Source organism: Pristiophorus japonicus, chromosome 5 (assembly GCF_044704955.1).
Source record: "Pristiophorus japonicus isolate sPriJap1 chromosome 5, sPriJap1.hap1, whole genome shotgun sequence".
NCBI classification, from domain to species: Eukaryota; Metazoa; Chordata; class Chondrichthyes; family Pristiophoridae; genus Pristiophorus; species Pristiophorus japonicus.
Window position 1 is genome coordinate 244,997,764 of NC_091981.1, and position 14,679 is coordinate 245,012,442.

At 41.4% G+C, this 14,679-nt stretch overlaps 1 protein-coding gene across 4 annotated transcripts in view; it reads left to right on the top strand.

Moving 5' to 3' along the window:
• Positions 1–14,679, top strand: part of waca (WW domain containing adaptor with coiled-coil a) — a 130,613-nt gene that overhangs the window by 47,363 nt on the left and 68,571 nt on the right. For all 4 annotated transcript variants that reach the window (XM_070881492.1, XM_070881495.1, XM_070881491.1 and 1 more), the window contains one exon: positions 7,211–7,456. In XM_070881492.1, coding sequence (XP_070737593.1) covers positions 7,211–7,456 — 246 coding nt within the window. The remainder of the gene's footprint in view (positions 1–7,210; positions 7,457–14,679) is intronic.

Here is a 14,679-nt window from a genome sequence, read left to right on the forward strand (position 1 = left end):
CTTTTTTAATGTATAAATATTTTTTATTTTTTTTTAAACTCTTAATGCTGGTAAAACCTTGTGTTCCATGCAAACCAGTGGAATTGTCCAACTCTTAGCATTTTATCTCCACATTATTGCGGTTTGTTTTTCGTATTGGAAAACTGTTAATTTTTAAACTGAAGGAGCCTCGTGAGCAAACTTAATGGAATTAGCCATGGTAACAATTCTGTATCAAAATATGACAATGATGAGCTCACTTCTGAGATTCTGGTGACTACAAGCAAAGTGTTGTCCTTTCATTTTTTCTTCCTTTCTTAGTATCTGCCAAAATCCACTGTTTAAGTTTCAAACCATTATAGTTAAGAAAATGGCCAGAATTATCTAAGTTAATAGATTTTTTGAAATTCAACAGCAGTGTTGCCCCGTTGTAACCAACATAAATACTTTTGTAGGCATTTTCTGTCACAGGCAAAAGAGTACAAGCCCACATCTTTATTATATTGGTTTGACTCTCAAACTATTATGGAAATATAAACAGAAAATGCTGGAAGTACTCAGCAGTGGAGAGAGAAACAGGATTTTGCTAATTGTAGTCAATTTCATATTTGCTGTATCTCGGATTCTGAAAAAGAACAGATTTACGTTGGCTATGTTTAAACTGAAAAATATGTAAAGCCAAATTCCAGAAAAATATTCAACATGTAGATTTTTTTTCTGTAGCTTATCAGTGAATATTAGTTCTTTGGACAGAGTGTATAAATTTGTTAAACTGATGGGTTTCACCTTAAATCAATTCAAAGACTTAACAGTATAAGAAGAATTCATATTTATAATGCATGTTGATAATGTGTAAATATTTTTTGATAGTATTGCTGTTCCAAATTTGTGAAAAGCAAAAAAAAACACTTAAATATGCCTGGTTTATTCAAGTACAAAGTAGCTTGTAGTAATTTTAATAGCAACACACAGCAGTTGGAAATTGGAAACTGCAAATGCATGTTTACGTGAACTGCAATTGATATCCGTATCTGTGAATATCTTTTACTTCAACCCCAAAATTAGTTTAAACAGAATGCTTGTTTGAGCACAAGATCACAAAATGATGACACATAATTAGGGCAGTTTGTCCAGCTGGAGTGACTCTCAAGTCTCGACATGCAACATTGAGTCGGATCTTAAATGATTCCAGGGATTTTGTTGCCAATACTTTGGCCCCAATTTTGCCGAGCACTGCCCCCAGCGATTTTTCTGGCGCTGAAGGTTAGTTTAAAGATCCACAATGTTGGGATGCCGGTGTCGACTAACAGCGCCAGAATGTTTGGCACAATACATTCTGGCACTGGTGTACGTTGAAAAGTAGCTTGCGTGCCTTTTCTTACCAACTTTCCTCATTAATGTTTTTTTAAAAATCCATGCGCTGGCACAATTCCACACTGGCCCGCTACTATCCTCAGCCGAAGGGACTCCCTGTCTATTTTCCAACTTGATGTAAGTTTAAAAATAAAACATCAACTTTATAGAACTTGAAAAATAAAATGGATGAAAGAAAACTTGCCATTAATGTTCCTCCTTTGCTGAGAGAACTGGAAGCAGGCAAATAAAACACAAATCTTCTCCACCTTTTCTATCCAAGTTCCAAGTGGCTCAATTTTCAGATATTCCTGAAGTCTGGGGAAGCTTTCAAAATCACCAGATTAATAGGAGTCTTCTCACTAAAAACATCAAGGGCAGCCTTCTCCAAATCCTCTACGCAGCAGACTCGACCTGCTGCTATCCCCGGCTGAAGGTCCTCCATCCATGCAGCCCGCTGGTATCTCAGGCCGAAGGTCCTTCATTCAGGGCAGTGCAACACACTCCAGGCACATAGGAAACAATCAGTGATTTTTAATAAAGACTGGACATTAAATTTTGTTTATTAAATAATTCCCCTAAAATGTTTAATGTTTTAATAGTGTTGGAATGCTGAGGTGGACAATAATAAACTAATATATTTGAAGGGATCTTAAATTAATGTAAAACTGTCTTTATATAATGGAATAGGTTCTGATCAACCTCAAGAATGTTTAGTACCTTGTTTTGAAGTCTACCTCCACTCTTGCCGTAGCCCATCAGCTGAAACCCTAATATGTATCTTGTTCACGTCCTGATTCAACTATTGCAATGTTCTTCTCCCAATGACCCATCATCCCTGTACTCGCTGCCCTACATTGGCTCCTGGTCCAAAGGCACCTCCAATTTATAACTCAGACCTATTTTTAAATTCCTTCATGACCTCAGCTGCCCTAACACTCTAACCTCTTCCAGCACTAAAATTCCCACCAGAACTCTACATTCTTTTCTTCCTGGACCCACCATTGGCAGCTGTGCCTTCAGCCGTCTCGGCCCCACATTCAGGAATTTACTCAGCGTCTCACCGCCTTCCTCTCCTTTAAAATCCTTGCAAACCCATCTCTTTGACCCTGATTTTCGTCACCCCTCATCATAGTTCCTTTCTCGGTTGGGTGTCCTTTGAGGTCTGAGTACACTTGTGCAAAGCAACTTGAGACTTTTTAAAATGTTGAAGGCATAATTTTAAAAGATGGTTGCTGCATTTAAAGCTCCTTAACAATAGGAGGTTCCTAATGACAATTTAATTCCCAATCAGATGTTCTTACCGATCTCAACATGTCAACGGATTCAACATGTTCAGTGGCCTCATTCCTTGTAACCAAAATGTTTCAATGAAACAGGGCATGTTCCTGTCCTGAGGTGTTCATGGATCTAGACTGGGTCAGCATCACTGATACATGCACCATGGTCCTGCGTTGCATGTATCAGTGACCCTAAACAAGTCAGGATCCATGAACACCGTAGTACTGCAACCTGCCCCTGTATCATTTAAACTTATCGGTTACAAGGAATGAGGCCATTTGACATGTTGAGTCAGCTCCTTTACCCAAGAATATTTAGTAGTGCTGCATTAAAAAAATGAAGTGCAGGTTAAAAATCCAAAATAAATATGTTAAACATTTGTATAGCACAATTGTACTTAGTTTAACATGACTTATCTTTAAACTTTCATAACTTTAAAAACTTTAATGAATTACATGGCAAACTTTAAAATGAACAATCAATCAACCAAACAAATAAACAAACCATCTATCCTTCTTAGCGCTGTGCACTACTCCTGCACCAGTAGATGCCGATACCCCTGCACGTGCCCATTGTTGCAGAGTTCTGCTTCTGAGGTTTATTCTGTATTTTTTCCGATGTGGCGTTTCTTGCTGTTGGGTTACGACCGGGACAGAGCCAGCATATGTCATTGTGGAAGGCTCGGGTTCCTATCGTAATCATCCTCGGCCTGTGGATCAACTGCTGATTTTGTTGTGGAGTAGAAAACATTCCTCGCAGCAATGACCGCCTGGGTGAGCCCCCGCTATTGCTGCTACTACCTCTGTTATCTGTCCTGAAACTCTTGCCACCTGTAATGACAGTCCCGCAATTTCTCCCCTCACCTCACCCATTCCTCCAGCCAGTGTTGCGACTTCATCTTAGTCCCCCTAACTCTACTCTCACCCCACCGAAGGCTTCCAGGAGCAATCGCGATTGTTGGATGTTCTCCCTGCTCATCCCCACAAGATGTCCTATGTACTCTGCATCTGTGTTTCTGCATCAGCTCTCCCATCCACCCTCCTTTTGATGTCTCGCAGGCGTGGCTTGCTGCGACACACTGGGACCCTCGGTCTCAGACAGAACACTGAGAAATGTCCCGTCGGTTGATTCACTCAGGAAAGGGCTTGGAATCCTTGAGGGGTTCAGCATCTCAAATCTAGGGTAATCATCTCGCCATCCAAGTCTTGCTGCCCATCATTCTCCTGATGTAGTATTTCTGGAGTGGCAGTGCACCTTCTGTCTCCTGATGCGCAACATCACACGCAGTACGTAACATTTAGCCAATCCAGACTGTCATTTGCAGGGCTTACCATCTATATTGGAAAACTGGGACCAGCTTTTGCATTGATGGTTGGTCTTCTCCTTTAACATTTAATCACATAAGCTATAATGTGCTTCACAGCTGTTAGTTGCAGCCTACTTGGCCAACTTCCTCCAGTTTGTGACCATTCTTGGTTGATCTGTGACACCATCTTCTGCAGAGATAAGAATGGAACATTTTAAAGAGAGTATCCTTATGCACACACACACACACACACACACACACACACACACACACACACACAATTGGTTCTCGGGATGATGGACATTGCATTAAACTCGACTGCGAGCTGGTCCCAAACTTTTGCGAGTACAGAGGGTTTAAGTTTCTTTTTACCGAAGCTCCTTGTTTTCAAGAATTTCCCATCGACTCTCAAGTCAACCAGGGGCTCAATTTCTTCCACGTGAAATCTCTTGGCCCTTACAGCTTCCTCTTCTCCGTCTCCATCTCTGCCCCTTTCACCTTCTCTGCATCCTTCCCTTGCATCTATCTCATGATTGAAGCTGTATTTCCTACCTGCAAATCCACCTCTGCCACCAATGAATTCTCATTGGTGACTCAGACAGTCCCCACACGTGCTGATTTTTTTTTTGCTGCGCATGCGCAGAATATTTTTTTTGAGCTTATGCGCGCTGTACGATTTAGAACGCATGCTCTCAACACCCCACCCCACCCCACCCCCCGCCACCCAAGATCGACTCGGGTAGCGCTGGCGCAGCATGCAGATTATGTTTGCCAGAAACTTCAGATTTTTTTTTTTCCAGCGCAGACGGTCCACAAAGAAACGTGTATTCAAGTCAGCGTACGCCATTATTTTTGCTTGGGGAAAATTGGGTTATCGGAGTTCATTCCAGGTGTTCGTCACTTTGTGTGAACAAGAACTTCCTGCCATCAGCCCTAAATATGCCTTTTACTATTTTCGACCTGTGACCTCTTGGCCAGCTCTTGCAACTTAACCTGCATATTCAACGAGGATTGTGGGTTCTAATCCTGGGTAATATTCACGAAGCAATAAAATGGAATGTACTTTTCATTGTAAGTGAAGGTCGAACCATAGTTCTGATCAGTTTGTGCCCTTAAGTATGACGAGAGATTGTTGAGATCAAACCGTTTTAAGTTTAGAACCGCAGACCCTATGAATGTTTGTGGTCTTTTTTGCTTTTACACTGCATGCAAGACCTTGCTTTGAGAATCCCACAGTTCGTTTGTTGGAAACATGTTGGTGGCAGTCAAAATAAAATTTATGCTTCAACATCTTAAATTCATATTAACATATTATTTTGCTAGGTCATGTTAGACTTTCTGTTGCCATGGACACTAGAGTTTTGGAATCTATATTTTTCCCTCCGGTTGTGTTGATCAAGCTCGACATGGATTGTATCAGTGAAAAATTCAATTTATGGTGCTGGCCTCTTGTCTGCCTGGATTAAAAATGTGTCGATTTTACAATGGGTTTTTCCTGATGACTGATCCCAACAAATGATGTTCGCAGTGTCCCTTTAAGTTGATTAGTTTCTATGCTTATATTGTCTGCTCCTGTGGTACTGAGAGCTGCTAAGAAACCTTCAAAATATTAGGCGTGCGGTTACTTTATGCAGTTTGAGTTGTAATTCCAGGTCGGAGAAATAAATTACTGAAACTTTTCTGAGGAAATAATCACTTAAATTTCTTCTTTCATGTATACAGCGTGTTATATTTCTGAAATAAGTAAAAATAGTTCACATGCAATAAATCACTTGAGTGTGGCAGAACACAGTAAGATTGTGCTACCAACAATGAAGCAAGATTATGTGCTCAAGTCTTTAATGGGTTTGAACCCATATGAGTTAGAGGTATCAATTCAAAGCCTCAACAGAAGGATGTTCAATGCATGACTCCCTGTGTAATGCACTGGACTGTCTGCTTCGATAATGTGCTGAAGTCCTATCAAGGGCTTTGACCCCATAATGTTGCTACGAACTGAACCAAGCTTGTGCACCGTATGATCTTCAAAGGGTGAAGAGATATATAAAGTGTGAACCTACTTTCAGTTCTAGCCTTTAGCTCTGAAGCCGGTTCGAGTAAGTCTGAAACTAGAGTGCAGTTGTTGGGATGGGAGCAATCCAACTCAAAAGTTCATGAGCTTCCTGTTGTGGAGCCATCAACTTTTTGACTCCTGGGCTGGCCAGCTATGAAGATTTTGAGTCTCTCTGGCCATGTGAGCTCCTTACCTTGCATGCTGCTTTTGCAGGTTCCCAGTTGAGAATGCTCACAGTAAAATGTTAATTAAAATATAGTTTCCCTCCAGACAGGTCCCTCTGTCTCAGTTGTTTCTTCATGGGATCCAAATATGCTTGTGTTTCACAGCTTCGTTGTTGAAAAGCCAAGATTTTGGACCACTGGCTCCTTGATTTGGATTTTGCAAAACCTCATTTCCTGAATGAATGTAATCTTGAATTGACATTTATTTCTCCCCTCTTCCATTCTGCAAAAGTAATATGAAATGATAGGCAATTCTCATGAGTGGGGGAAATTTTGTGCAAATTGGTCATCTCTACAATTTGCATTACAATAAATACAAATAGTTTTTTTTACATTGTATGCCAATTTGAAATAATTATTACTGTACTCCCATAAAGTATTCAATCTGTTTTGAATTTGTTCTCTGGATGTTGGCAAAGCAGCATTTAATGCTTATCCATAGTTGGCTTGAATGTGAATTTTTTTTTTACCAATGTTGTTTAGTATGGCATATATAATCTAACGATCATCAGGGATTTATGTATAGAAGTTAAAGTTACATATCTCTGATCTTCACTTGTAAACAAAATCAGGAATTTTTTTTTTAAATCACTGATTCTTCTGCCACTTCGGAATAAGATCTTTGTAACTCAGATAAAGCAAGCAATAACTTTAATTTATATGGGACCTTTCACATTTTCTGGACATCGCAAAGAGCATTGCAAACAACAAAAGGAGGACTGTTGGGACATTGGGAGAACTGCTTTCTATTCTTTGAATAATGCCACATTAGCACATAGATGGGGCCTTGATTTAAATGTTTAACAAAATAGCATTCAGTGTGCAAGAAGGAAATAATTTTGTCACCTGTCATTCCAATCCATAACCTCTAATTGAAATAAATTCGAATTATGATTATTTTGGAACCTAAAAAAAACACGAGTTGAAAAACTGTCACCCAACATACACGTTTTCCTATAAAGTTCTGTATAAAAGTTGCTTTATTTTGACACTTTTCCCTCCCTTCTTCACCAGAAACTGCTTCAGTGGATAAGTCAGCATCTCACTCTTGTGCTACCCCTTCGTCGTCATCCTCGGGAATGACTCCTGCTTCTCAGACCCCATCAGCCACCACATCTGTAGTCCCAGTTTCACCTGTTCCTCAGTCACCTATTCCCCCTCTACTACAGGATCCAAATCTTTTGAGGCAATTACTTCCTGCTTTACAAGCCACCTTGCAGCTTAACAATGCTAATGTGGATATGTCAAAGATAAATGAAGGTAAGTGACAACTTTCTTTGTTTTGAATGTACATAATAGATCCAAGGAGGATTAAAGATGAGAACGGTGGAGATACTTCAAAGTTGCTGTTGTAATATAATGTGACATTTCAAGTCACAAATCATTTTCTGTCACAATTTACTGGTCAACTTAATGGCAAGGTTATTTAGATTGATTTCCCCTACATTTCTTCCCCCCCCACCCCCCGCCAAACCATGGAGGCTTGACAACCTCGCCTTTCTTGATTTATGCAAAGCATTTATAAAATACTGGTTAGATCTTAGCTAGAGAATTATGTTCAATTTTGGGTAAGGTTTTGGAGAGGATGCAGAAGAGATTTAGTAAAGTGGTACCAGGGATGAGGGGCTTTAATTATGTGGAGGGACTGAAGAAGCTGCGATTGTTCTCCTTTTGAGCAGAGAAGGTTAAGTGGAGATTTGATAGGTGTTCAAAATCATGATAGTTTGTTATACAGTAAATAAAGAGACACTTTTGCCAGTGACAGAATGGTTGGTAACCAGAGGGCACAGATTTAGATGATTGACAAAAGAACCAGAGGCGAGATGAGGAAACACTTGTTTTTAACAGATACTTATGATCTGAAATGCACTGCCTGAAGGGTGGTGGAAGTAGATTCAACAGTAACATTCAAAAGGGAATTCGATAAATACTTGAAGGGAGACAAATTACAGGGCTTTGGGGAAAGAGCAAGGGAGTGGGACTAATTAGATCCCTCTGCTGAAGAGCCGGCGCACGCAGGATGTGTTGAATGGCCTCTTTCTGTGCTGTATCATTCTACAATTACAAAAATAAAACGGGGAAGGTGGCTCAACTGTGGCTAACAAGGGAAATTAAGGATAGTGTTAAATCCAAGGAAGAGGCATATAAATTGGCCAGAAAAAGCAGTGAACCTGAGGACTGGGAGAAATTTAGAATTCAGCAGAGGAGGACAAAGGGTTTAATTAAGAGGGGGAAAATAGAGTACGAGAGGAAGCTTGCCGGGAACATAAAAACTGACTACAAAAGCTTCTATAGATTTGTGAAGAGAAAAAGATTAGTGAAGACAAACGTAGGTCCCTTGCAGTCAGATTCAGGTGAATTTATAATGGGGAACAAAGAAATGGCAGACCAGTTGAACAAATATTTTGGTTCTGTCTTCACGAAGGAAGACACAAATAACCTTCCGGAAGTACGAGGGGACCGAGGGTCAAGTGAGAAAGAAGAACTGAAGGATATCCTTATCAAGCGGGAAATTGTGTTGGGGAAATTGATGGGATTGAAGGCCAATAAATCCCCGGGGCCTGATAGTCTGCCTCCCAGGGCACTGAAGGAAGTGGCCATAGAAATAGTGGATGCATTGGTGATTATTTTCCAACAGTCTATCGACTCTGGATCAGTTCCTATGGACTGGACAGTAGCTAATGTAACACCACTTTTTAAAAAAGGAGGGAGAAAGAAAACTGGTAATTATAGACCGGTTAGCCAGACATCAGTAGTGGGGAAAATGTTGGGATCAATTATTAAAGATGTAATAGCAGCGCATTTGGAAAGCAGTGACAAGTCAGCATGGATTTATAAAAGGGAAATCGTGCTTGATAAATCTTGTGGAATTTTTTGAGGATGTAACTAGTCAAGTGGACAAGGGAGAACCTGTGGATGTGGTGTATTTGGACTTTCAAAAGGCTTTTGACAAGGTCCCACACGAGATTGGTGTGCAAAATCAAAGCACATGATATTGGGGGTAATGTACTGACGTGGATAGAGAACTGGTTGGCAGACAGGAAGCAGAGAGTCGGGTTAAATGGGTTCTTTTCAGAATGGCAGGGAGTGACAAGTGGGGTGACACAGGCTCAGTGCTGGGACCCCAGCTCTTTACACTATACATTAACGATTTAGATGAAGGAATTGAGTGTAATATCTCCAAGTTTGCAGATGACACTAAGCTGGGTGGCGGTGTGAGCTGTGAGGAGGACGCGAAGAGCCTGCAGGGTGAGTTGGACAGGTTAGGTGAGTGGGCAAATGCATGGCAGATGCAGTGTAATGTGGATAAGTGTGAGGTTATCCATTTTGGGGGCAAAAACACGAAGGCAGAATATTATCTGAATGGTGTCAGATTAGGAAAAGGGGAGGTGCAACGAGATCTGGGTGTCATGGTTCATCAGTCATTGAAAGTTGGCATGCAGGTACAGCAGGCGGTGAAGAAGGCAAATGACATGTTGGCCTTCATAGCTAGGGGATTTGAGTATTGGAGCAGGGAGGTCTTGCTGCAGTTGTACAGGGTCTTGGCAAGGCCTCACCTGGAATATTGTGTTCAGTTTTGGTCTCCTAATCTGAGGAAGGACGTTCTTGCTATTGAGGGAGTGCAGCGAAGGTTCACCAGACTGATTCCTGGAATGGCTGGAGTGACATATGAGGAGAAGCTGGATCAACTGGGCCTTTATGCACTGGAGTTTATGAAGGATGAGGGGATCTCATAGAAACATAAGATTCTGATGGGACTGGACAGGTTAGATGCGGGAAGAATGTTCCCGATGATGGGGATGCCCAGAACCGGGGACACAGTCTTAGGATAAGGGGTAAGCCATTTAGTAGTGAGATGAGGAGAAACTTCTTCACTCAGAGTTGTTAACCTGTGGAATTCCCTACCGCACAGAGTTGTTGATGCAAGTTCATTGGATATATTCAAGAGGGAGTTAGATATGGTCCTTGCGGCTAAAGGGATCAAGGGGTATGAGGAAATGATCAGCCATGACCTTATTGAATGGTGGTGCAGACTCGAAGGGCCGAATGGCCTACTCCTGCACCTATTTTCTCTGTTTCTATGTTTACAATTGACCTCCAGTAACATGCTTTTAGCTGGAAGGGAAATCAATTTCGATGCTCTTCTGTGATGGGGCAAAATGTAAAGTGAGAGATGCAGTATCTGCTTTTCCTTGGTTGAATAAATGTTCTTCAACCCATTTTAATTAATGTAAAATTATTGTACTGCTCATATTCCTCAATAGAAGCATTAATTTGCAATTTGAGTCAGTATACAAGTTCAGAAATTAGAGTGGAGCTGGAGAAAGTAATCAACTGTTTTAGTCAATAAACCGAAAAGGAGTTGGCGTGTAACAAGTTTTCTATAATCATGGTGTCTATACTGCAATTAAGTTGTTCACTGGGGCACTTTTAGAATTGTGAAACTCAGCAACAGATTTACATCTGCAAGTGCAGCTATGAGCTTCTGGTCGCTTGCCACTTATTTGTCTTTTGGTTCTGGTGAACAGTTGCAAGACCTGAGATGTTACCCCTATCTTCCTTTCTCCACAAATGTTGTCCAACCTGCTTCGTGTTTCCAGCATTTTTTGTGTTTCTAGCGCATTTTTTGCGCGCTCTCGAGCATTTAAAATATCTGCACTGAGTTACTCATTATGTAATTGCTGTAAATATAGTCATGAAAACAGTTCACTTTTATTAAAAAAAAATTCAATATGCTTTTTACTATGGCTGAAAATGAATTGCAGGAAATTGGAGCAGTTTGCCCAACATCTATCATTGGAAAATGCTTGAGTCCATTATTAAGTAAGTAGTTGCAGGACATTTAGAAAAGCATAATAGTCAAGCAGAGTCGGCATGGTTTTATAAAAGGGAAATCATGTTCGACAAATTTGCTAGAGTTTGTTGAGGATGTAACGAGCAGGTTGGATAAAGGGGAACCAGTAGATGTCGTGTATTTGGATTTCCAGAAGGCATTTGATAAGGTGCCACATAAAAGGTTACGCACAAGAAAAGAGCTCACAGGGTTGGGGGTAATATATTGGCATGGATAGAGGATTGGCTAACGAACAGAAAACAGAGTGTCAGGATAAATGGGTCATTTTCACGTTGGCAAACTGTAATTGGTGGGGTGCCACAGAGATCAGTGCTGGGGCCTCAACTATTTACAATCTATATTAATGACTTGGATGAAGAGACCGAGAGTAATGTTGCCAAATTTGTTGCTGATACAAAAAGGAAAGCAACTTGTGAGGAGGATGCAAAGAATCTACAAAAGGATATAGATAGGCTAAGTGAGTGGGCAAAAATTTGGCAAATGGAGTATAATGTTGAAAATGTGAGGTTATCCAGTTTGGTAGGAAAAATAAAAAAGCTATTATGGGGGAGAGATTACAAAATGCTGAGGGTCCTTGTCCATGAAACACAAAGTTAGCATGCAGGTACAGCAAGTAATTAGGAAGCAAATGGAATGTTGGCTTTTATTTCAAGGGGAATGGAGTATAAAAGTAGGGATGTCCTGCTACAACTGTACAAGGTGTTGGTGAGACTATACCTGGAGAACTGCATACAGTTTTGGTCTCATTTGAAGAGGGATATACTTGCAATGGAGGCAGTTCAGAGAACATAATATAAGAACAGGAGTAGGCCATACGGCCCCTCGAGCCTGCTCCGCCATTCAATAAGATCATGACTGATCTGATCATGTACTCAGCTCCACTTCCCTGCCCACTCCCCATAACCCCATATCCCCTTATCGTTTAAAAAACTGTCTATTTCTGCCTTAAATTTATTCAATGTCCCAGCTTCCACAGCTCTCTGAGGCAGCAAATTCTACAGATTTAGAACCCTGAGAAAAAATTCCTCCTCATCTCTGTTTTAAATGGGCGGCCCCTGATTCTAAGATCATGCCCTCTAGTTCTAGTCTTCCCCCATCAGTGGAAACATCCTCTCTGCAGCCACCTTGTCAAGCCCCCTCATAATCTTATACGTTTCGATAAGATCACCTCTCATTCTTCTAAATTCCAGTGAGTAGAGGCTCAATCGACTCAACCTTTCCACATAAATCAACCCTCTCATCTCTGGAATCAATCTAGTGAACCTTCTCTGAACTGCCTCCAAAACAAGAATATTCTTTTGTAACTATTGAAACCAAAACTGCATGCAGTATTCCAGGTGTGGCCTCACCAATATCTTGTATAACTGGAGCAAGACTGCCCTGCTTTTTTACTCCATCCCCTTTGCAATAAAAGCCAAGATACCATTGCCCTTCCTGATCACTTGCTGTACCTGCATACTATCCTTTTGTGTTTCATGCACCAGTACCCCCAGGTCCCGCTGTACTGCGGCACTTTGCAATCTTTCTCCATTGAAATAATAACTTGCTCTTTGATTTTTTTTCTGCCAAAGTGCATGACCTCACACTTTACAACATTATACTCCATCTGCCAAATTTTATGCCCACTCAATTAGTCTGTCTGTCCTTTTGCAGATTTTGTGTCCTCTTCACACGTTGCTTTTCCTCCCATCTTTGTATTGTCAGCAAACTTGGCTACGTTACATTCAGTCCCTTCTTCCAAGTCGTTAATATAGATTGTAAATAGTTGGGGTCCCAGCACTGATCCCTGTCGTACCCCACCAGTTACTGGTTACCAACCAGAGAATTAACCATTTATCCCTATTCTCTGTTTTCTGTTTGTTAGCCAATCCTCTATCCATACTAATATATTACCCCCAACCCCGTGAACTTTTATCTTGTGCAGTAACCTTTTATGTGGCACCTTGTCAAATGCCTCTGGAAGTTCAAATACACCACGTCCACTGATTCCCCTTTGTCCACCCTGTTTGTTACATCCTCAAAGAACTCGAGCAAATTTTTCAAACATGACTTCCCCTTCATAAATCCATGCTGACTGTGCCTGACCGGATTTTGCTTTTCCAAATGTCCTGCTACTGCTTCTTTAACAATGGACTCCCAACATTTTCCCAACCACAGATGTTAGGCTAACTGGTCTATAGTTTCCTGCTTTTTGTCTGCCTCCTTTTTTTTTTAAATAGGGGCGTTACATTTGTAGTTTTCCAATCTGCTGGGACTTGCTCAGAATACTGAATCTGACTGCAAAGGACCTACATTTGTCTTCACTCATCATCTTCTCTTCACATATCTATAGAAGCTTTTGCAGTCAGTTTTTATGTTCCCTGCAAGCTTGCTCTCGTACTCTATTTTCCCCCTCCTAATTAAACCCTTTGCCCTCCTCTGCTGAATTCTAAATTTCTCCCAGTCCTTAGGTTTGCTGCTTTTTCAGGCCAATTTATATGCCGCTTCCTTGGATTTAACACTATCCCTAATTTCCCTTGTTAGCCATAGTTGAGCCACCTTCCCCGATTTATTTTTGTGCCAGACAGGGATGTACAATTGTTGTAGTTCATCCATGTGATCTTTAAATGTCTGCCATTGCCTATCTACCATCAACCCTTTAAGTATCATTCGCAGTCAATCCTAGCCAATTCACGCCTCATACCATCGAAGTGACTCTGCTGCACAGTAGGGCAAGAAAAAGAGTGCGAGAGCTATCGTGATGGAGGATTCTATTGTAAGGGAAATAGGCGTTTCTGCGGCCGCAAACGAGACTCCAGGATGGTATGTTGCCTCCCTGGTGTAAGGGTCAAGGATGTCTCTGAGCAGCTGCCGGGCATTCTGGAGGGGAAGGGTGAACAGCCAGCTGTTGTGGTGCATCTAGGTACCCACCAGAAGGTTCACGAGGTTGATTCCTGAGATGAAGGGGTTGACCTATGAAGATCGGTTGAGCAGATTGGGCCTTTTCTCATTGGAGTTTGGAAGTCTGAGAGGTGATCTTTTTGAAAGATTCTGAGGGAGCTTGACAGGGTAGATGCATAGAGGATGTTTCCCCTCGTGGGTGAATCTAGAATTCAGGGGCATAGTCTCAGAATAAGGACTCGCCCATTTAAAATGGAAATGAGGCGGAATTTCTTCTCTGGGTCGTGAATCTTTGGAATTCTCTACCCCAGAGAGCTATGGAGACTTGGTCATTGAATATATGTACGGTGGAGATTTTTGAACGATAAGGGAATCGAGGGTTATGGGGAGCGGGCAGGGAAGTGGAGTTGAGGCCAAGATCAAATCACCCATGATCTTGTTGAATGGCAGAGCAGGCTTGAGGGGCCAAATGGCCTACTCCTCCTCCTATTTCGTATGTTCTGAATTTTGGTGTGTGTTTTGGAAAGCAATTTTTAATAAGAGTTCAACTTTCACAGTTTAGTTTGTCTGGCTCCAAGACCATTCAAAGCAATTAATGAATTCGATTTTTTTTTAAGTTCGTGGGATGTGGGCGTCACTGGCAAGGCCAGCATTTATTGCTGTCCCTAATTCTTAAAGGTGTCGGTGAGCCAGTCGCCGCATTGAACTGCTGCAGTCCTTGTGGTAGAGGTTCTCCCACAGTGCTGTT